At 40.5% G+C, this 23,658-nt stretch overlaps 1 protein-coding gene across 7 annotated transcripts in view; it reads left to right on the top strand.

Moving 5' to 3' along the window:
• EGF (epidermal growth factor) overlaps positions 1-23,658 on the top strand; it is a 95,726-nt gene that overhangs the window by 34,763 nt on the left and 37,305 nt on the right. For all 7 annotated transcript variants that reach the window (XR_011048398.1, XR_011048399.1, XR_011048397.1 and 4 more), the window contains 11 exons: positions 412-516; positions 2,244-2,467; positions 5,972-6,139; positions 6,884-7,033; positions 7,481-7,630; positions 8,282-8,398; positions 9,437-9,562; positions 11,954-12,073; positions 14,641-14,791; positions 16,745-16,909; positions 20,338-20,440. Coding sequence is in view for 3 of the 7 variants with exons in the window: in XM_068403440.1 (XP_068259541.1) it covers positions 412-516; positions 2,244-2,467; positions 5,972-6,139; positions 6,884-7,033; positions 7,481-7,630; positions 8,282-8,398; positions 9,437-9,562; positions 11,954-12,073; positions 14,641-14,791; positions 16,745-16,909; positions 20,338-20,440 (1,579 nt within the window). In the remaining 4 variants the exon portion in view is untranslated. The remainder of the gene's footprint in view (positions 1-411; positions 517-2,243; positions 2,468-5,971; positions 6,140-6,883; positions 7,034-7,480; positions 7,631-8,281; positions 8,399-9,436; positions 9,563-11,953; positions 12,074-14,640; positions 14,792-16,744; positions 16,910-20,337; positions 20,441-23,658) is intronic.

Here is a 23,658-nt window from a genome sequence, read left to right on the forward strand (position 1 = left end):
TGAAAAATGCTATGTAAAAGTACTGTTTAAAAAAATTCTTTATGCATTTGATAATGCCATTCAGTGAGGAGCTTATTTTCCTCCTGACTCCCTTTAAAGCTAACATTTATCTATTAGCAATCATACTCCCAACTCATTATTTGCCCAAAAAAGGAGAACTTCATGTCTCCTGCAGAGCAGCAGGTATTTTATCATCATGCTCCGGACCAGATAATGAGGCTGTAACATGAATTACTTGTTGATAAAACAACTAGACATCCAACATCAGCGAGATTATTTCCTGTCAGTGTAAAGTTATTTATTACAGTTTTGTGCTAAACTAAAGCAATGCAAAAACTTAGTATGTTCTGCCTGAGAATGTAATTAAAAAGACAGCAGGGAGGACCTAACGGTGCTGTGTGTGTGTTGCAGGAAGGCATGCATCGAAAGGAGCAATCTGAATGGAATGCAAAGAATAATGATCATCTGGGAGGATATCTCCCAGCCAAGAGGGATTGCCATTCACCCGTTTGCTAAGTAAGGAGTGATAAACATGGTTAATTGTGTAATACTTGGGGAGGCTTTTTAAAAATTAGCACGCCAGCCTTGCCCTTTTGGCAGTCAAAAAGTGCATTAGTCTCATGTTAGGATAGTCATTGCCTTGCAGAGTTGTGTGAGCTACAATGTTTTGTTGCTGTGTTTCTTTCATGAGTTGACATGTGTTCATTTCTCATATAGAATTTTAAAAATACCAGAAGCATTAAAAATATTGTATGCAGTTTAAGGTAAAGAAAAACCCAACTGACTAAAGTCACCCTGAGAGTTGTAAGCACCACACTACAAACTTTGATGGTTCCAAATCTATTAGTGTGAAGAAGGTAGTCACTTTTAACCAACGGTGCTTACAATGGATTTTTTTTTGGCCATGTTTCAGTTTCTGAGGAAACTAAACCAAATCTATTGTTGTGGAGATTTGTTGTTTTAAATGCACCTTTTATCTTATCTAGTGATGAGATAATCACAGGAGTTTTGGATATTTAAACTCCTGATGAAATTCTGGTCATTTTAATCAGTGGCCAAGCCACATGGATTTCAGTCAATATGCCTGTAGTAGGATGATTTTAAATCTGGTTTGTTTTGTTGGGGGTTTTTTTCACACTCATATGCTGCTATAACGAAGTACTGATGAATGACGTAATGAAGCCAAGTTGGGGAGGGTGTTCTATTAGCTTCACTCTGGACATGAAAGACCTGAAAGAATCTTTCAGTAGAAGTTGAATGCGATAGAGACATTTTGCAGGAAAACTTTTAAGAACAGGTAACTTCAGGGAGATTAGTTATTAAAATTATTGGTAGAGGCAAAGGCTACAACAGGAAAGGGAGGAGGAAACATCACTAAAACCTTCCTTATTAGACAGTTACTGGTGAAAGGAGGAACAGACATTATAGCAATGTCCATAATTGTAAAGTCAGTATTAAAGAGAGATCTGAGACACAATTAAGGCCATTGAAAATACTGATCCCTGCATTGGCTACAGCAAACTTCCCAGATAAATAAAGCTAAGTGAATGTGTGGGTTATTTCAGTAAACCTGAAAGAGGCAGCTGATGCCTGGGAAGACTGGAGTCCAAAATTCTGAAGTAATTTGTAGTTTTGGCTATCCCCATTTTGAGCTGCCATCTAGCACTGACTGTTCATCAAAAACCAGTAAGCACTCAGTGTGTAACACTCAGGACTCTAGAGGGAGACCCTGAGAATCGTGATTTTATTAAAAGAAAAGGCTGGGCCTGATACTGGTTTATTTTTTAAAAACACAATAACCTGAGGACTCTTGCTTTCTTTCCATGGGTGGTGGGTAATTTTTGTTCCATTTGTGCATTGTTACACCCTTGTTTAGACAAGTGGCTGGTTAATGCATCGTCTTCTGTTGTCTGGGTTTGCTAAACCGCTATAATCAGTTGCGTGGAAAACACGAAAAACAGATATGAAGAGTTGGCCATTAGCATAGAGGGGAGTTGTTTTTCAAAGGTTTTGTGACAACAGACAGAGTGGGGATTCTGCATAAGTCCCAGTGCAATCACCTGGAGTCTTATGGCAAGTGTGAAAAGATCAGCAGCCAATATATTTGCTTGAGGCGTGCACTTTTTCTCATGTGCCTCAGGCCTGTATTGCTCTGATCTGCTCTTTCTGCTTTGAAAGAACTCCATGGAGAGGAGAACAAACATTTACTTACTGACTTCCTGTATGCATTTTGTTTTCTAAAGGAGATTATTCTGGACTGACATGGGAGTCAATCCCCGGGTTGACAGCTCTTCATTAGAAGGCATCGATCGCCAGGTTATAGCCAGCACTGGTCTGGTGTGGCCCAGCGGAATAGCTCTTGACTACATAGCCGACAAGGTGTACTGGTGCGATGCTAAGCAATCGGTGGTTGAGAGCGCAAACCTGGATGGTTCTGGTCGTCGAATTCTTGCACAGAATGATGTAGGTGAGGCTTTGGGGTTGATAATTACCTACTGATGCTTGTCAATGTGCATGCATATCTGCATATGTGCATGTTAATTAGCGGCTGGGGGCTTGTGCTCTATATCCCATGCAACTCTGTGTTGAGGTTAATGGCATCACTTAGTTCTTCATTCTGTTACCCAGCTGACTTTTACTTATTCATTTTAACAAAAGAACACCTTTCTAACACTCACTGCTTTTCCTAATCAGCCACTTTGCATTGTAGGAGAACTTCTCTGCCTTCACAGAAAAATGAAAAGAAAGAAAAAGTTAAAAATGTGGTTTGCTTGTTCCTTGCACAGCTGCTTAGTGTAATTCAGGTTTTGCTGTGCTTATTAGACCAGTGAGTTATGTTGACGTAAGCTGGAAGAGAATTAATCTTGGCCGTTAAGGTTCTTGAGCAAAAAACCTGCATCTGCACAGTGTTGAACACTGCTATAATTCTGGATACACAATAGACACTGAATGGAAGAATGATTTATGCAATATGCTGGTAGTTGTTATGCCTCAGATTTCTGTTGTTTGACACGTAACAGTGTTGTTCTGGAGCAAGAGAACAGAATTATTAGCAATGAGGAACTGATGTTGTACCACATCTAAAGTAAACCATATTCAAGAATCTTGTACAAGGCAAATTATTTTCTGAAGAGAACAATTTCTTTTGTGCATGATATCTCTCTGGGGACCATTTTGTAGGTGTGCGTACAAAACATGGGCGGAATGAGGACTCTTGGCTCAATACCACGACTGCCATGGGTGAAGACTTTACGGTTACTCTGTCAAGCAGCTGCTGTTCTAGTCTGCACTCTGGGAAGGCTTGTGTTCGTCTCCTAAGCCAGATGCCCTCCCACTTGTTTGAGGGTGAGCAGAGTGAGGTCTTGGAAGGAGCAGTGTTCTCCAGTTCATAACACATCAAAAGCCCTGAGCAGAGTGACTTCCCACCATTTCTCTCTTTTACCCTGCTGCACATATTCTGCTCTACACTCCACCTTGCAACTGATCTGCAAAGGAGGACCTTGAAGCCTGCTGAAAGTTTCACTTTGTTTCTCCGCAAGGAATGAGACAGTGTCTTGTTGGAAGAAAACAGAGAAGGAAAGCTAGGAGTGCTGGAGAAACACAGGGTATGGGAAAGGAGGTAGGCTTGGAGCAGTGATATGGCTGTTTGGAAGCCGGAGAAAAGGGCATCAACACCTGTATGGAAAGAAGTGAAAGAGATGAAGTGCAAACCTGTAGGGGTATGAATTTAGAGAGGCAGAGAGACTTGATATCCTGACGTTTTGCTAACGCTGTTAGTGAGACCAGAATCCAGCCTCTGTTCTTTGACAGCTGTACACTGGAGGACGGGAAGGTGGCATCTCTTCATAGGCATTCTGCTATAATGTGAATTGTTGTTACAACAGCTCCCTCTAGTGCCACGGTACTGAGAATTCATTCACTATAGCTGCATGTATAATAGGTGAAATTATTTCTGCTCTTCTGCTGACCACATCTTCAGCTGTAAGTAAAAGAGCCTGTAAGCACCCACCCAAGGCAGTGAACAGCACGACAATTCCTTTTGTTTATGCAATGGGTCGGGTTTGCACTGTTGTGAGAGGGTTCATGTGATTATTCATTTTTCTGTTCCTGCTATCTCCATTGATGACACTACATTTCTATTTTTAATCCTTAATGTATTCATATTGCTGGTCATAGCGAAGTGTTGATAGTGCAAGCTATAGATCCTAAAATTGTGAGTAAATGTTTGGATGGGGACAGTATCTGGATCTTGGGCTAGTTGCTGCCCAGATTTCATGGAAAGAAAAACTAAGAACCGTGCCCAGCGATTAAGCATAGTTCAGTGGAGGTAGTGAAGTGCTAGCACAATAACAATATGCTCTTCAACTTAACAATTAAGAGCACTTAAACAGTGTCTTAGAATTTTTCTTATGTAGGAGTGGTTTTTTTCAGTTTATTTGTGATGTGTATTTAAGATATACCAACACATACTCCTTCTCCAAGGTTATCTGTTGTTTTGTTTGCTTGGCTTTGATTTTTTTTTTTAATAAGCTAATATCTTTTGGGATCCCAATTTCATTACTGAAATTAAACATCACCTAGCTGAGGTCTACACCAAAAAAACAAAAACACAGATCTCAAACATACCTTTCAGAGGGGCTCAGACTCCGGTAGTACAAAGTGAGGTACATATTCAGACTGTGAGTAAGGGCCAGGACAAAGCAAACCTGCTTCAGCCAGGAAGCACCCACTCTGAAACCAGGTGGACATCCATGGAAGAACAGTATGTGTTCTCACCTTCCATTGCAAAAAGCTTGCCCAAAGGCTATCCTGAAAGAAGGAGATTTCTAAATGTATACAAAGAATACATAGTCCCCTGTGGACTAATGACAATTTTCTATCATGACAGAGATATTAAAAAGAGTAAGCATAATTTTGCAAAGATCTTTATATCCATAAGTATGTCTGCCCTTATATATGAAAGTGGCCTTTGGTTTCTGAATTGCTGAGCTTCTCTCTGGAAGTCAGACTAGGGATCTGAGTTTTCCTTGTGCAGATAATGTGCTACCAAGGAAAAATTGCTGTACTCTGAACTTGGGGTGGAATTTTTCTCACCTACTGTTGGTCACGTGTTAGGTGCCTGGTCTAAGCTGGTGTCTACGTTTCTGTTGCAATCAGTGAAAAGAGAGGAAGCTATCTGGATGATCTGTTGCATCCTGTGGTTTGTGTTAACTGTTACTGTTAGTTAGCTGGCTAACAGAGAGTGACTAACTAGTCACAGCCTACTGCTGCTAGTTGGCTGAAGTGAGGAAAATGAATTCCCCTCTTGAATTTTGCACTGTGATGAATTGGCTAGTGAATATCTGTGCATGTTTATACGTACATGTGGACCACTGTATTGCACGTGTGTGTACTTTTGCCCCTTGTGTGTACTTTTGGCACATGCAGAGACCACACGCTGGATTTGGGGTCCTACCATGAGTCAGTGGCTATAGTGTCTGTAGCTCCCAGGCTACTCCGTGCCGGTACACTTGTGTAGGACCACACACTCCATAAGCTCCTCTCCTCCCTGTTATGTGAAGACTGCAAAAGGAGCTGTGTACCTCAGCAGCTCTGTGCTGTGCCACTTACTGGCAGAGGAGGGAGGCACTCTGCTTCTGAAAGGCTTGTCCCAATGCTGCTTCAAGAAATTATGATGTCTGAGGTAGAAGCATCTTGTGAACTTGATCTGATTGGAGGTCACCAGCAGTATAGAGATTGCACTGAGCCAGACGAGTGTCATAGTCTCCTCTGCTAAGAGCATAAGTAGCAAGTGCCTATGGTCCATCATTCATGGACACTCACCCCTCCTCATGAGACATCAAAGTGGACAAGTGGCTATGGCTATGCCACTGTGTTAGAAGTAGACCTATATGCAGATACTGCTTTTGTTTACATGGTTTCTTGTGTATGTTCTACAGATGTGGAAATGAGAAATCTAATTTCTTTATAGGCCACCCTTTTGATGTGGTGGTGTTTGAGGATCACCTTTGGTTTTCTGACTGGGCTAGGCCATCACTAATGAGAGTGGACAAGAAGACCGGCCAAAACAGGGTACGTCTTCGAGGCAGCATGCTGAGACCCTCGTCAATGGTTGTAGTTCATCCTTTGGCGAAACCAGGTATACTGCAAAAATTAAGCAGTCATTCCCTTCCAGCCTCCTCGTGTTCACTGATATCAGTAGAATAGATGTCCTTGGGGAGAGGATTATCTTCTCAGAAATAGACTGTTTCAAAGGCCTTGCGTAGTCAGACTGGCATTTATTGAAAGCATCATCTGGGCATGTGTCCCAGGAATGCTAACAGATTTTGTATATTTATGATCATGCACAAGAACAGATGCTGATCAATTGCCACGAGCCTACCATAGTCTTCTAATTCCTATTTATCCTGATTTATTAGCACCCCTCACATACACAAATAATAACAAATGACATGGAGAAAGATTTTGTAAGATTTATTAGTTTTGAACAAAATAATTTGATTTTCTGTTGGGAACAAATTGCATGTAAGCAGAAAAGAGTAATTCAATAGACCAGGATTGAGAGAAGGTAATCACAGGTTCCCTGTGCCCTTGTAATGTTCTTTCCGGGAATGTTAGGACTTTAAATATTAAAGAGAAATAATAAAGGAAATAATAAAAAAAAGTGATACATTTATTAGATAAAGAGTATGTGAATCCTGCCAGAGGCTAGGTGATAATATCTCTGCTTCACTATATGTATCTGTTTTGAATTTAAAAAAAAAAAGATGTTCTACTTCTTGTTAGTCCTTTTTCTTTTTCCAACTGCTTCAACTCTGCACAGCCTAAAAGGAGATGCTGACTGAAGAAGCAGCTTGTTAAGTTGCCTGTTTTTCTGCATTAGGGGCAAATCCTTGCCTTTATGAGAATGGTGGCTGTGATCAGGTCTGTGAAAACAATTTTGGAGTTGCCCATTGCATGTGCCATCCAGGATTCGGGAAAAGTGAAGATGGAAAAACCTGTCATGCTCTGGAGGCTTCCAACGTAACAGCAGGTACAATACCCCAGTTCCAAAAAAGACCCTTCCCAAACCCTTGAGGATCTTGACAGATAGAATTGGAAAATATTCACCTTGCTCTACATAATGAATGGTGGTTTTTCTGAAGAATGAAAACACTGGGATGTTGTCCTGGGACAATAACATGTTGTCTGACTGTTGTAATTTTTCTCTTTGGAATATTACCAGTAAGAGACCTGTGCAGTGCTGACAAGTATTGTGAGCAATGAGTTGTGTTCCTTGTCATTTGTATTTGAGAAAACCCACCAGTGAGTGGTTTTAGGAATAATTTGAGGCCAGAAACAGGCTAGTCTGGGAGGATACTGATATTTACTTTAAAAGGAAGCCACCATGATTATTGGAAAGTAGACAAGTGATAGAAAATCAGAAAGTTAATTCAGTAGGTTTAAATAGTCTGTGTCACTTTTTTCTTGCCTTTTTCAGGAAGTGTCTCTGTGCACAAGGAGGTAGTGCCGATGCCAACACCAGAGACCTTGCTCCGGAGCACACAAAACAGTGGGTTATTCAAGGATACAGACAGTGGGGAAAAGGAGAAAATCAGCATTTTGTTGATGGCTGAAGTCATGGTATCAGGTAGAGTCTGATGATTTTCTTCCTTCTATTTACTGTGAGGCTCTGAACAGGTTTATAGAACAGAAGGAAATCACAGGCCTTAAAGCAAGAAAGGCTCAGTGTCAAGACTGGTGGCATTCATGCTCTTAACCCTTTTACAAGAAGTTGGGTCTATGCTATTATTCCAGGTAGGACTGCTCTTTTGTTTGTTTGTCCCCATGTTCCTTCGCTGTGTCAACAAAACTTGATAATATTATCCAGGTCTAGAGAACAAACATTTCTGATTTGGAACACTTGTGAAAATCGCTCCCTTAGATTTTGTAAGTATATTAAGTTCCTCTGAACAAAATTGCAGTAAAACCATTGAATTCTACATATGTTCAAGGACACTAGATCATTAAATTGTAGACTAGGTTTTGCATACAATATTTGGAAATCCTGATACTAAATGACATTTCAACTCCATCTAGACAAAGACAACAGCCCTAATGATTGTATTGGCTTGTCATAATTAACTCTGGAGAGCTATGTTTCAAACTTTGACTATATGTTCTGGTTTTCTTGTGAGTTTTTTGGTTGGTTGGTTGGTTGGTGGATTTTTTTTGGATACAGTACCTCCTTTGATCCGTCCAAATGCATCTAGTGTTTTTTTTGTTTTTCTTTATGCTATAGATCAAGATGACTGCACTGCACTGGAATGTGATGTCAATGCACAGTGTGTTTTGCTGGAAGATGGTGCTATGTGCCAGTGTTTAAAAGGATTTACCAGGAAGGGGAAATCATGCTATGGTAATAAAAGACATTAATACAACCTTCTGTAAAACTATAGATCGGGGGAGAGGAAGAAAATCTATCTTTTCTCACGTTGGCAGCTCTGCTGCGTGAGCCATCACAGAAAGGTCAATGGTATTGCTTGTTTTGAAAGGGATGATGAACAGAGAGCATGTGAGATGAAATGGCTAATTATCACATGCCTTATTTTCCCCTGAGTTAGGAGTGTTAATCCTATTAATATTAACAAGCAATAAAGGGGATAATAGGAATAAAAGCATAATGTATTTATTTGTAAAAATTGCCTAATTATAAAAGCTCAGTCGTAGACATGATAGTTGATGTATAATTTAGAAGTATGTATTAAGGCATCTCTTAAAAATTAGTATTCCTGATGTAATGTTTATATAAAAGTGCTGCTCTTGTTTCTTTCTACCACTAGAAAGAGACTCTAACAATCAGACAACAAATTGCTCAGAGTGGTCTTTAAGTTTTTGGACTTGCAAACAACATAAATGGAAGCACATTATTCTCTCATAAAGGGCAAGACTGAAAGGCATTAGAAACAGAATAGTTTAGCATTTGGTGGCTAAGCATGAAGACTCACAGGAGTCTATGCTGCTATGGAAAGGAAAAAAAAATTGGAAGGTGAAATGAGTGTAAATTTTTTTTTCATTTTGGTACCTTTTTTTTTAAGTTTGTGTGTTCTTTCTGAAAACAAAGTTTCTCTCTGAGTGGAGTTTAAGAATATAAGGCTAGTTTTGAATAGGATTATTCCCTCCAAATGGGTGTTTTTTTGAAGCAAGTGGTATTTGTGAAACCTCTAGGTCTCCAGTTGAAAGTAGCTGATTGACTGTCTTAGGCTCCTCAGAACATCCCCATCAAATTTCATACCAAAAAAAGACCACAAAGCCCTTCTCTTCCCATTTGCTTTGGATGCACAAATGACAAGTGAAGCATAGTCTGAGGGAGATTCATGATGTAGACATTTCTTTTTATTGATTTATCTGACGGTTTCATGAGCCATACGTCCCACCTCCTTGTTGTGTCTCACAGACGTTGATGAGTGTGCTGTAAATATGGACCGCTGTAATCGAAATGTGTCGGACTGTATCAATACGGAAGGAGGCTACGTCTGTAAATGCCTGGAGGGTTACACTGGAGATGGAGTCCATTGCTACGGTACGGGCGTGTGTGAGGGCTGTGCTGTGTCTGGAAGGCTGGGGCAGGATGAATGAGCAAGAGATATGTCTTTTGATTTGGGCTAGCCTTGCATCAAGCTGTGAAGCTGTCAAATGAGCTGTTCTGGTTCTTTTTGAAAAATCTGCTGGGGGCATGGATCCTAACAGTGGCTCCCCCAGACAGCTGACATTTATCATTTCTTCCTTTTTGATTCTTTCCTTCCTGTTTGAAGTGTGGCAACCTCAGCAACTGATCAATATGCACAGCCTGTAGCTGTCAGTGGATACCTCCTCTCAGTGTTTGCACTCTTTTAGTAGATACAGCAGGAGAGGCAGAGTGAGCAGGAGGAGGGAAGTGGAGGTGAAGCAGTAGAGCTTTATTGGAAATCGTTGCCATGAATATAAACGAAAGCAGGTATTGAGTGTGTCATAATACTCATCAAATAATTACAGGTCTGTTTAATAGGCATGAGGTTCAAGGTGTTGACACTGACAACTTGAGTACATTTAGAGTCTTGTTAATAATCAGACCCACTGATTTTCCCATCCAGCTCTAATGCCAGGTCTTTAGTTCATTCCCTACATTTCTTAATTTTTTAATCCATTTTAGCAGTAAATATGAAGGAACAGGAAACTTTTTTGCCCCTAGTATTTGACTAGCACACAGTTTGTTCAGAGCTTTATGAAAATCTTGGTTTCTCTTTTGTCCTTTTCTTTTTCCTTTCTCCTTTATAGCCTAATTCAAAGCCCATTAAATTTGACCCAATTTTTACACAGTCTTTACTGGACTTTGTTTCTTCAACACAGATAAGGATGACTGAAAAATTAAGAACAATATCATTATTATGGGCAGGGTGTGGAAAGTATCAGAGGCAGGAGGTTCGAGAAGGCATTCTGCCTACAGTTATCCGAGATACAGAACTCATGTCTTTGAGGATGTTTGGAAGTGCAGGCAGAAGTGACAAGCTCCTCTTGCTGTCCCAGCACCACCTACAAGGCACATCCTCAGGCAGCCCTGGGCTATCACTGTCTGTGGTATAGTTACTCAGCTAGAATGATTGTGGAACCAACCACTATTATTAAAAAGCAGTCCATTATCTTCCTGAAGTCTTTAAGCCCAGAAGATGGTAAGATATGTTTTCACAGCATTCTATAAATGATGCAATGTTGTTACAATGTAAACAGAGTTGAAAATAATTTTGTGTTTGATGACTTGAAATGTACTATAAAAACTAGAAAATGATAAGTAAGTGATTTTGTACTTCAGTCTAACTTTCAGTTAGATGCCTGCATGCATGCACAGTGTCCAGAGATGTGTCAGTACATCCAGAGATGGTACAAGATGTTGTGTTGTTGAAATCCCATTTTGTGGAATATGCTGCAACAGTTTTGTTCCTGTATTTTTGCTTTTAAAAGTGCTCTGAATTTTCTATACGGTTTTGGGCCAGATCCTGTTAATTTTACTGTAGAAAAAGTCCCAGTGGTTTGAGCAATAATTTCACACAAATTGGGATGGTAGATCTGTGATTTTGTTTCCCCAAAGTAGATCTGGCACACGTGTTCTGCTGGCGGTTCATAAAATGAATCAGAGACTCCCAAACTCTGGTATGTGAACCCTTTCAAAGTTCCCACCTTTGAGGGGGGTGCTTAGGCACTTAGCACCATGCAGGTGCCAGCCCAGGGGTGAGTGCCAGCCTTGCAGGAGCTGCAGCTGTGGGCTGTGCTAGATAAGGTGTGGAGGCAGGGTGAGGGTGTGCAGCAGGATGTGGGTGAGATATATATATGAGCCTAACACATGCTCTGAGCCTGGAAACTCTTGTAATCAGGGAGTCTCTTCATAGTAGTTCAGAGGTTCACTTCATTGAAGTCTTTACACAAACTGGATAAACCTGTAGGTTTCCAGACCCTTTCCTTCTGTCTAAACTTTTTGTCTAGGCTGGACCAGGCAGGTGGTACAGGGGTGGGCAACTCCCCGCTCCCAAACCCTTCTGCTCTCTTAGTGCATGAATGCCAACTGACAGTACTCTAGTACTCATCCAGGGTGCAAGCTATGACTAGCAATGCCAGGAGAATATATCTAGTACAAATAAGTCTTCTCTTCAACTCTACTGTACTCGTTACGTTTCATGGGGAAGTCTTTCCTTTCTTCTCCTTGTGGAAAGCTTCTGCAGCAGCGTAGCATACTCTGAGAGGCTGGGGAGGCTGTAATTACTTGGCATAGAAAGTATGCTGGTTGCTTTTCTGTTACATTTTCCATGAAGGCATATTTGGAGAAGGAAGGTCTTTGGTGTTTTTCCTCACTGCCAGGAGACTGCAGTGCTGCAGCTGCTGCCCTTTTAACCGATGCTCTGAGGCATTTCATTCTTCTAACTGCAGACTGTTTGGGTGACAGATATTGATGAGTGCAAGATGGGGATCCACACCTGTGGAGAGAACACAACCTGCACAAATACAGAAGGAAACTTCACTTGCTCATGTGCTGATGGTACTTCTGGAACTGGCGTCGGTTGCAGTGAGTAAATGGAGTGAGCAATTAAAATGAAGTGGCCCTTAACTAAGAACTGTGCTCTTGGATAAATTGTCATACCTGGTGTGCTGGTTTTGGCTGGGATAAAGTTAATTTTCTCCACAGTAGCTGGTGTGGGGCTGTGTTTTGGATTTGTGCTGGAAACAGTGTTGATAATACAGGGATGTTTTAGTTACTGCTGAGCAGTGCTTACACAGAGTCAAGGCCTTTTCGGCTTCTCACACCACCCCACCAGCGAGTAGGCTGGAGGTGCACAAGAAGTGGGGAGGGGACACAGCCGGGACAGCTGACCCCAACTGACCAAAGGGATATTCCATACCACATGGCGTCATGCTCAGCATATAGAGCTAGGAGAAGATGTAGGAAGGGGGGGATGTTTGGAGTGATGGCATTTGTCTTCCCAAGTACCCGTTACGTGTGATGGAGCCCTGCTGTCCTGGGGATGGCTGAACACCTGTCTGCCCATGGGAAGCAGTGAAGGAATTCCTTGTTTTGCTTTGCTTGTGCACGTGGCTTTTGCTTTACCTACTAAACTGTCTTTATCTCAACCCAGGAGTTTTCTCACTTTTACCCTTCCGATTCTCTCCCCCATCCCATTGTGAGGGGAGTGAGCAAGCAGCTGTGTGGTGCTTAGTTGCCGGCTGGGCTTAAACCATAATACCTGGAAATTAAAGGAACTCTGTATAGTGACATACTGGGCAGCTTGTGGATCCATTTAGCATTGCTTTAGGAGGCTGTTTTGAAGTGGGCTAAGGAGACGAGATTCAAGTTTAGTTTGGAAATATTTGCATTAAGGTTCAATGCTAATGTTTTACTGTCTAAATGTAATGACACATCTATCTAATGGCCTTTACAATCAAAAGCAGAAGTAAATGCTCCTTGGAGGTAACATTTTTGGAGGTGATTTCAGTCTGTGTCATTTTTCAAACTCTCTGTGCCTTCTTTCCCTCTGCAGAAGGCTGGCACAAAAACTGCACATAATTTAAATCCCATTTAATTCTTCAGAATAAGCTAGTCTTTCAGATCTAGTGGCTAATTTTTCAACAGGGCTCTGAAACTTTGGAAAATCTGGTTACCAGTTTAATGAAGGGAGCTGCTGAAGGTCCAGCACTGGTGACTATCTTACCCTCATTTCAGTGCCTCAATGTGAGAGCAGCATTCTCTGAAAATGTGGAGCTGAGGGACTCATTGTCTTATTCTGTGTCAGCCCTCTTCATCGGGTTGAATTTTACTCCAGATCAAGTGACTGTGTGATGATGGAGGGACACTGTGACTGTCACAGATCTGTTTCTGCAGAAAAACAGACGGAAATTATGGCTTTTTAAAGTAGAACACCTATCAGGATCCCCATCCCCTTTTCAGTTACTTAAGCTTTCAGCAGTGTCAGGTGTTACGCAGGAAATGATGATTTTAAATGATGCGTGACTTGGAAGCAATGCCTTCTAGGTCCCTCAGCTGTAAGTCTGATCCCATGTCTTCATGTGTGTTAACACACTGTTTTAGTTCTTTGCCTAATAAGCTCTTTTAGCAAGCTGAAATTTTCTTTGCAGAATGCAGTCACACCTGGGGTTCACTAAAATCACTCATCCCTTTCCATTCAGGCTCTTTGCCATGGCAGTTCTCCTGCAAATGAATTTTTAAAAAACAAATGTCATTGAAGGTCATGTTGCAATAAAACCAATGTGAGTCATAAAACTGATCCCTTAAATGTATGAGAGCAATTAGGCGCATTTGTGCTAAGCCATACTGCTAGAAATTCTTTGCCGTGTAGATGTTTGATTCTGACCTATAGATTTGCTGTAGCATTAAAGTAGGCGACAAAGCGGTCCTTTTCTGTAAGGGCATGTCTGCACTGTAGGTCATGCTGTGCAGAGATATTAGAGCTCCCTTTAAAACTATCTAGTTTGGATATCTGTGTAGGTGACAGTGTGTGCGATTCAGAGCAGGCTACAGAACACTTTGAAGACTTGGGTCAATGGAGTTCCCCGCTTCCCCAGTGGTGCTGTTATCTGTACGTGAGCTAGCGTGAAACAATAAAAAATGTGGTCTGCAGTCACACATAGATGCAATCAACTGGATGGCAACAGGGTAGAAATAATCTTCACGAGAACGACAAGTTGCATGTGAAAACTGAGATCCAAGTGCATGAAATACAGTCACCCTTCACCTGTACATCTGACTCTGGTACTTTATGCATGGTAGAGATTTACCATACCCTAAAGCTGCATAAGTTGCAAAAATCATTTAAGCGTAAGTATCTAGACAGTCACTGCAGTTTTTCTTCAGAGCTGTACTCACACATCTAAATAGACAGAACAGAGCCAAAGTCTGTGGGTCTTTCATTGCAAATCTAGAATCAAGCATATTTAGTGTTTTGATCTAAAGTTCCGTGTGCCTAGATTTGATAAGCAAATAGGTAAAACACAAGTAATTGGTCAAAATTAGACATTTTCACCTACTTTCCTATCTTGAAGTTCTGGAACTCTTTCATAAGATCACATTGCCAATGTGGCCAAAAGTTTGAGACATCCTCGTGAAATCCTGTGTTTCAGAATCTACTATGTCCCCTACTGTTGTCAGCAATGAATACTCTACACACCCTGCGCAAGGTGATATTGTGGGATGCCCTCCTTCATACGAGTCATACTGCCTCCATGGTGGAGTGTGCAATTATGTTTCTGATCTGGAAGACTATGCCTGCAAGTAAGTACAGAAATTTGTATTGTCTGTGCTGGTGAATAGTATCCTTAGGACTCAGTTGAGTGCAGACAGTGAAGTGTTTGCCCATAAATTATCTGTTCATCACTCGTGCTAGCAATTATCATTAGATCACTCTTTTCTGTAAGTGATCACTGTGAGTTTCTGTAAGTGGTCACTCCATTCACACCCATTGCAATTGCTAGTAGGACTGGATATGTTCCCTAAGTACTCTATTCTTTGCTTTGGAAATGTGAGATAAGTTGTTAAATGACTTAGTGCTCATGGCTTTAGGAAAGGGGTGCTTGCTGTCTCTCCTGTACGTATTGTGCTGACTCATACCTCCCTGTTCTTCATGAGTAGCACTCACTGGGATGGAAGAGGACACCTCTGTCTTATCTTCTCTGTTTGGGACCAGGGAGGACAAGTCTGGTGTCAGCAAAGCCCTTGAGCAAAGCCATTACAGGAGATGGACTCATGGTCATCTCTGGTATTTGTTATGAGTTTTTAGTGTGAATTTTAGAGGCATTGAAAATGATCTTTTTTTCACCTCATTGAGCTTCTCCTATTGAAACTGAAGAGTCTAAAACTGCAGAACTTTCAAATTGGATCACATCTTTTTTTCTTTTATTTTTTAGGTGTTAGTGCAGAATAAGAATCCAAATGTACTTATTCTTCAGTGCTGGAAGTGGAAGCCGTTTAAAAAATTAAGGAACAACCATGCTTAGCCGTGTTCTTGGGGGCCAGGGTCTGTGTGTGGACCTTGCTAAATTCTCACACTGACGAATTCTCACTAGATGGCAGCATTCATTCATGTAGGCTGTAATATATTAAATACCAAAATGAAGTCACGGAAAAATGTTATCCAGCAAAAATCACATACCAAACGTGATTTGTATTTTAATTTTTGTATTTTAATTTTTAATGTAAGAGCTTTTATTAAAGCTCTTACACTAGAAAGTAGATCTTCTAGCTTGTTTGGAATTTATTGTGATCTTACATTTTAAAATTAGCATTTTTCTACCTTCCAACATATATGCATTCTAATTTGTGACAGAATGAGAGTGCTTGTGCCTGATTTAATAATGAATGCTGATATAATGTTTTCAGGACATTAAGTAAAAGCTGTTGCGGGTTAAATCCTGGGTTTTTTTTCACTTGACTAGCTCTTTTGACTTGAGTAAAACTAGACCGGTAAGAATTGTGAGAATGAAGATTGTTATGAATTGAGTAGACTTTTCAATTTTTATGTTTATTATTTTGTTTTTATGTCTCTCACCTTGGACAGTAAAACTAGGCTGATATTCTTTTTGATGTATTTCTCACTTTCTAGTAATTTTGATTTGAGGGTTTCATGCACTGGTAAGATATTGGGTTTTACAGTGGTAAAAACAAACAAATAAACAAAATAAACAAAAACTGCCTATAGAAGAAGCTTATATTAAGACTAAATTATGAAGATATTTCTAACCCATTTGAGGTGTTTTTTAAACACTTTCATTCATCTTTTGTTTTAAAGTAAGGATTCAGATTAAAAATTGATCCCTTAACAAAATCACTCTGAAAATACAAGTAAGTCCTATATTGCCTATTTCAAAGAAAGGGAAGCTTGCTGCTGGAAACAGTTAAATGGAAAACCTTAGGGAAACACTAATCACACAGCAGGATTTAGGAGAAAATATTTTTTTCTATTATTTACCTGTTAGAATCTGGAAATTACAATCTCACTGTATAATTCTATAGCTTTACAGTAAAAAAAAAAAAGGATTTTAATATTGAATTCTACAGGTTTTGACAGCAATTCCTTTAAAGTCATTTTTGTCTTCACCACTACTAAATTCAACCAGATTCTTCTGTAGTGGTTTCCAATGGTAAATCAATACACAAGGTGACTGAAGTGATGATCTGGGGTTTTTCCTCCGCTGCCAGTTACAAAGTGTGTTCACATCCTTTTGGCAGCTGTGAGACAGGCTACGTCGGGGAGCGGTGCCAGTTCAGCGATCTGGAGTGGTGGGAGCAGCAGCACGCCGAGCGGGTGAAGATGCGGAACATCACCATCGCCGTGTGCGTAGCAGTGCTGGTCCTCCTGCTCCTGCTGGGGTCCCTGGCTGCCTACTGCCACAGGTAGTGCTCCCAAATGCGCTCTGTGAACATGCGGCACCGGGACCGAGGTGCTGCTGACTTTCACAGAGGGCTCATGGCAAAGAACGTGAGCTGTTCCTCAGCTGGTGGAAATCACCATATCATCCTTGCTACTCTTTTCAGTAACTGGATCTATGAATAATTTTAGGAAGTTCTGGCTTGTCCCTTGCCTGCAGTACTTACTTTGGTGTTAGTGTGAGTGACATGTCTGGGAGGAAGCAGAGCAGGCCTTATTAAGTTTGAAGAGGAGCCATGATTTGTATTGATGAGAGAGTTCAGGAGCATGCTATTTACTTCTTCCTTGGTTTCCCTTAAGAGCTCTAGATGTCTGAAACTGCTATGGTAGGGTTTGGCTCTTCTCTCCTAGCTATCCCATTAGTTTGCTTTTGCTTCCCTTTCAGTGTAGAGTGACACCTGAACGTTTCCTTGCCATTGAGAAAAGCAGCATACTAACCTTCCAACAGCAAACTTCCACAGTGATGCCTCCAGCAATGAACATGAAAGCAGTTTTCCTGGAAGTAGAAAGAGTAAAATCAGGGATGTGAGCCTAAGGCACAACTGTTGTAAAAGTACTCCCTGGCATTTTCCATGGCTGTAATGAATTGTGTAGGTTTGGGATTTTTCTCATGGCAAAAAGAATCTCTACACTCATTATTTAAGAACCAGTCTGATGTGAAATTAAATGTCATCGATGTCCCCTGGACTGGAAAGTATTCAGCATTTAATAAATTGCAGTCTTTTGGCCATGACCTTGGCAGATAACTGTTCTCAGAGGCTCTTGTTTAAATGAGTATTTATATTTAAAAGTAAATAAACAAAAAGCCAGACAGCAGCCAAATCGAGTCTCCTGCTGCGTGCCGACCTGCCCTACTTGTGCAGGGGTTTTGTTTGTTGTTTAGGTTAATTTTAAAATTAGACTCTCCTAGGCATAAAAAGTTAAGATACAGAAGAAGTTAACTATGGAAGCTAATATTCTCCATTCTTATTTAATGGTTCCTAGCATATTTATTCCATAAAAGTGGAGAAGCTGCCATGTTTCTTATTTTCTATTAACTAATGGTAGAGGTCCAGAATTAAAACTAAGTGCAGCCTGATTTGTTTTTATGACCTGGGATTCAGAAGCTAATCAGTGGAATGATACATACAGAATAGACAAATTGTGAGATTCTTATATTTCCTGTAGATGTCATATAAACTGTCATGAAAAACAGCCAGAATATGGCTGGGTTTAAGGTGTGAAGATATTCATTCTTCTCCCTTCCTCTCTCTTTTGTCATTTCTCCCTGATTTACCTTTTTTTCTTACCAAATGCTTTTGATCAATACAACTATTTACCTCGACAAGAAGTTTTCAATTATGTACTTGACTGAATTTGTACTGCAGCTATTACTAGCCTAACTAGATCAAAATGAAACCACTGACCTAAAATCCCTATTTAAATGGAGTCTGGAAACCAGTATTTGAGTTGAAATTGCTGTACTGCTTTTTCACATAATTACTGCATTTTGAAATGTACCAGTTAAGTCTGTAATAGTCCTGTTCCTTCCCCTGTACGATGGAGATGCCGATCTCCTTTTAATTGGAGGAAGCAAAGTTGGAGATCTACAGCTGCCAATATGAAAAATGTGTGAACTGGAGACCAAGAATACCAAAGTATTGCGTTGGTTTGTTCAATGACTGTTATCTGTTGAAGAGAGTTGTGTTATTCTCAATGTTAGGTTTATGTAGTCTGACTGTACAGTATGCCAAGTTTCCTGTCTTCTTTGGGAAGCAAGGAAACAGCTCTTTTCCAACCAAAAAAAAAAATCTGAATCACAGATTTAACATCCAAAATTCCTCCTCTTCAATTGGCCAAGGCTGTGCAAAAATCGACAGTAGGACTGGGATTAGGATTGAGAAATTCTTGACCTCTTGCCCATGTCAATTAGATTTCACTGTCTCGCCTGCTTGTGCTCAGCCGCACATGAAGACTCCCGTGCCCACAAAGTCCATCTGGCATCTGTTACTCTGCATGCTGTAAAGTAAGATGTAGAATTAGTGATCCTCTTGAGCGGGGCATCCCACTGAGGAACGTGCCTGTGTGTGACAAAACATGAACAGCAGCCTTGCCACAGTGTCAGGAAAAGTCAAAATGGACTAATTTACCTTTTTTCTCAGCATTCTGCTCTGTGGATATACCCTCAGATCTGACACCTATTTGGGTTTGTATTAGCAGTCCCAGTCTTATCCTCTACTGGAGACCATTACTTTTTTTTTTTTAATGTTTGAATACACAGGAGCATGTTATAGAGAATCTGGGGAGACAATCCATGGTGGAGACAGCTCTTTCTCCTTTCTAGAAAAATGCAAATTTTATTTACATTGTATTTTCATGAAGGGAGCAACATATTATAATTACGGCAGATGCATTTTCCCAGTTAATATGTGAATGTGCTATAGAAATAAAAGGAAAATTCCTATTTTCTTTGGTACATGTCTGTTAAATTTAACTTAAAATAGATCAAGTAAAAGGATGCTATAACTTGAGACTTCCAGGATCTGAAGAGTGTAAGTTTAATTTTGTTAGCTGATGTCTAGGATGAGAAAAAGCATGTACATGAAGTCAGCAAAGATGTACTGATTTGGATCTCAAACAGTGTAAAGAAGCTCTTTTTCTTTTGACCTTGTTTTCTATGTTGGGGCTTAATGGGCTTTTAATATTGCCTTATAAGGCAATATATAGTATTGCTGTTTAACTGCAAAAATATCAATTTTTGAATTTATGGAACTAGCTACTTAGAGCTGATTATTCATATCCTTTTCCAACTCCAGGTTGTACTCTTGGCTTTTTTTCCCCTTGAGCTAATTCTGTTGGTCATGCTTTTTCCTGGAAATATCTTAGTTCCAAGCTTTTTGAGGATTTCAGTTTGTTTATATCTTAGTAATTTCTGAAACTGATGTTTTTCATAAAAGATGCAGATGAATGCAGAAGTGACTTTCATAACTGTAACTATCAATGGTGTACAAAACTATAGTCAGATTTTTATTTCCAAGCTTCACCCACAAACACTGTTCATTGTATTGGCTGAAACCTAAATCTTTAGAAGAGAAATGTATTATAAATAGAATAATATAAGAAAAAGGAAGGGGGTAGTTAAAAATATGAGGCCTACTGTTTTTTCTAATGAATGACCCTTTACAGATGGCACATTAGAACAAACATTTGTTCACTTCTTGCTGACTTCTGTTCCTGACAAGCTCTTTGCTTTAACCCCTGTACAGTAATTTACAGTAATGTACTCCTTCAAACCAATGAAAGAAAACAAAATACATGTCCCTTCTGTAGATACCTATAGAATAATGTGTGAAACGAAGCAGCGTCTGTTCCTCCCAAAGCAAAATAATTTGTTTCATCTTTTGTTCTGTTGCAGAAGTCAGAACTTGTATAAGAAGAATCTCTACGCAGAAGCGATCAGAGATGGCAGCAGCGGCGCTGACAGTGAGAACGTGACACCTACTAGCAACAAGTCTCGGGTAACTATATTAATGTGGAGTGGAGAGGGAAGCAGGAAGGATCAAAGGGTGTTAGGGATCCACTTGAGATTATCCATCAAATAATTCACATCTTAAATACATTAAATAACTGCTAGAGTCATCAAGTGCTTTGCTGTGAACCCTAGTTCATCTTACCTCATTGTTATCCCTCAGAGTTCACAGCTGCCTGGATGTATTGCAACCATTAGCCAGTGTTATTGTTAGCTTTGAACACAACAGTTGGGGAACTGTGTTCTAAATTAAGGAAATGGCAATGTGATGACATGGCATATCACAGAGTTATTTTCACAGGAAAGTATGCCCTCTGTAAAAAAGGCTTCTTGGAAGCCAAGTATTGTGTGTGCTACATGAGATGTTGAACTTTATTTTGGGGGTTGATGAAATTAGATGTCTTTGTATTAGAGGCTGCTGCCTCGTAAAGAAAAGCAATCAGGCAGTTATTGGGCAGTTTGGAAGCGAATATAAATAAAAATTTTGCACTGCTGTAGGTAGAAATGCCATCATGATCTGGTTGTACTGGCCTGTTTCTGTTGTCATTTTTGAAGTTGCATCAGAGAATTTGGCCCCATAAGATCTTATCTAAGGATCTGATTCTCACTGGCATTAAAATGACATTACTCTTCTGGGTGACAGCGATTGAAACTTGAAGTTGGCAAAAGTGACATAATTGGCATCTGTGGCTACTTCTGTGCCCAGTCCGACTCCTTTCTCAGAATGGCATGACTTACCCTGAGAGCTTGTCTGCACACACAGATCATTCAGCTCTGAACAAGCTGCTGTGCTGCAGGTATCACCATACTTGTCCAGGTAGCATCACATTAGCTAAGCAGCATACACTCTTCAAAACAAGCACAGTTATGCCAGTGGAAAAGTCTAATGGAGGAGTTTATACTTGTACAGCATTGGCGATAAACTCTCATGAAGCACATACCTTTTTACTGGGATAACTGCACACGTTCTTCTAGTATAGGTATTACTGCAAGGTTTTAAAGCCTTCCACACCCAACTGTAGCTGGAAAGGTACAAGAACCGTGTGTATAGTAGTCATGGTCACAATAAAATTTGACTTTAAATGGCCTTAAGTTTGTCTCTGCTCCAAATCTTTGAGTCCAGGAAGAGATGAGTTTGTTCCACATGGGAGTCTGTTTGAGGGGTGGAATATAATGGAATATTTATAGAGCAAATACAAGGATTTTTAAATGACTCGAAGAAGGCCTTGAAAATGGTTTAGATTGAGTGTCTGGCAGGATTTGTGAACGGGTAGCCACTGAAACACACTATCGAGTATATGTTGGGAGTACTGAATTGACTTGAGCCTGGTTACGACATACTGTTCCTTAGCTGGTCAACTGCATGCCCCTCTGAACCTTCTATTACCAGCACTTTGTTCCTCCAGGTACTGGACAGCACATGTGCTGAATCGTGGCATTGTCATCATTTGTTCACAGCAGAGACAGAAACCACAGCTTGCAAAATATCTGAGGCTGGGAAAATCAGAAACATTTGTTGGGACTGAGAATAGCTCGTTGCTTGGGAGCAGTGCTCTAGGAGGCCTGCAGCTCATCAGCTCTGTCCCCACCTGCTGCTGTCCCCACAGTTAATGCTAGTGATCAATGACATTTTTGCTGAATGTAGGAGTAATTAGACAGCTAACCAATGGACTGAATCAACAACAAAAAAAAAAATCCAACCTACTCATCTATTATACACTCGTGTTAAATTTCACCATGCATTTTTGCACTGGGAGACATCGAATACATTAAAAAAGTAATATATTGCAAATGGCTTGTTGCAGGCTGGAAGAGGAAATCACTGACCCTTTGCTCATTACTGCTGCTTACACAGTAGTGGATTCCTGTGGTTTCATGCATGTGATTTTCTCTGTGCTGATGTAGCCATTGAGTGTTAAGTTCGCTGGGGCTTCACACTTGCATGCACTCAGGTTAGAAACTGCAGAGTTGCCAAAAAGCAGCAGGAAGATGTCCATTTCTACTGTTCACTTAAAGTGGATTATTGGGGAGCTTTATGTAAAAGAAGAGATTATACTACATCAGGGACAGAAAACTCTATAGCTCCTCAACTCTTAAGATTACTGGTATAGGTTTTTGATTGCTACTGGTTTACACAGCATTAATAATCCTAATGAAGGACTTCGTATGGGGACTGGATGATGCGTATGCAGAAACTGTAAAGAGCTCATGAAATTCACTCCTTTTGTAGCCCACGGTGCTACTGCTCATTTGTGAGGCTGGGGAGAGGGAGTGCAAAGACTTTCTTGTTCTTGCCCATCTAGGTTAATGTAGAGGATAATGAGCTTTTATGCTATCACACATACCAAATACTGGGTATCGCGATAGTGAAACTCTACCCATAAATTTTCCAACTGTCATTCACTTTTCCCTTTACTTCTGTTCTGCCAGGTGAGGCTACATGTAGCCGAGGTTATACCTGAGTATTTTTTCACATTAAAGTTCCATAAGCCAGGCTAGGTTTGTCCTAGGGATATGCAAGCCTTGGTAAACTTCTGCACATGCCTGGATTTTGATGATATTCTTAGACTTTTCATCCTGCAAGTGTTCTGCTTTGCACGGTCAAAGATATTTTGCAGAATGGTGTGTAGCTGAATCTCCTCCAGGGGTCTGTCACATGTGGGTTAGCAGCTGTACACCTACAGATTTTATGTAAATGAACTGATGCCTAAATAGTCACACCTGCTACATCGGTGATCTATTCACATCAATCCACCAATTATCCACCTGGACAACTGAACCTGTCAGTCCTTCTGTTGGAACTTCTTATTTAGAGACATTTTCTCTTCTTCCTTGTCTCTGCTCTTTAAACATCCCCCTTTCACTGGGTTTCCCTCTTTCCCTCTATACCATTTCAGCACAGTGCTTCACATTGCTTGCCTCTACCCCTGTTTTTTCTGTCTTCCCCCTGCTATTTTCAGCATGTTCCCCCAGAGGGTCCTGCCTTCTGCTTCCAAGATGTCACTTTCACTGTCACCATGGGATCATGGAATCGAACACCCCAGGTGGTGCTGGAAAGGGAGACTCGCTTCCTTCCCTCTGTCTGACAGGGTTTCCTGCTGTCTGGTTGCAAGTCTCTCTAATAGTTTAAAAGTGGCCCTCAGTACTATGGAGAGGGTTGATTTTCATGTACTTTTGTTTTTGCATCTGGAAAGGTTGATTTGCAAG

This window comes from Nyctibius grandis, chromosome 6 (genome assembly GCF_013368605.1).
Source record: "Nyctibius grandis isolate bNycGra1 chromosome 6, bNycGra1.pri, whole genome shotgun sequence".
Taxonomy (NCBI): Eukaryota; Metazoa; Chordata; class Aves; order Nyctibiiformes; family Nyctibiidae; genus Nyctibius; species Nyctibius grandis.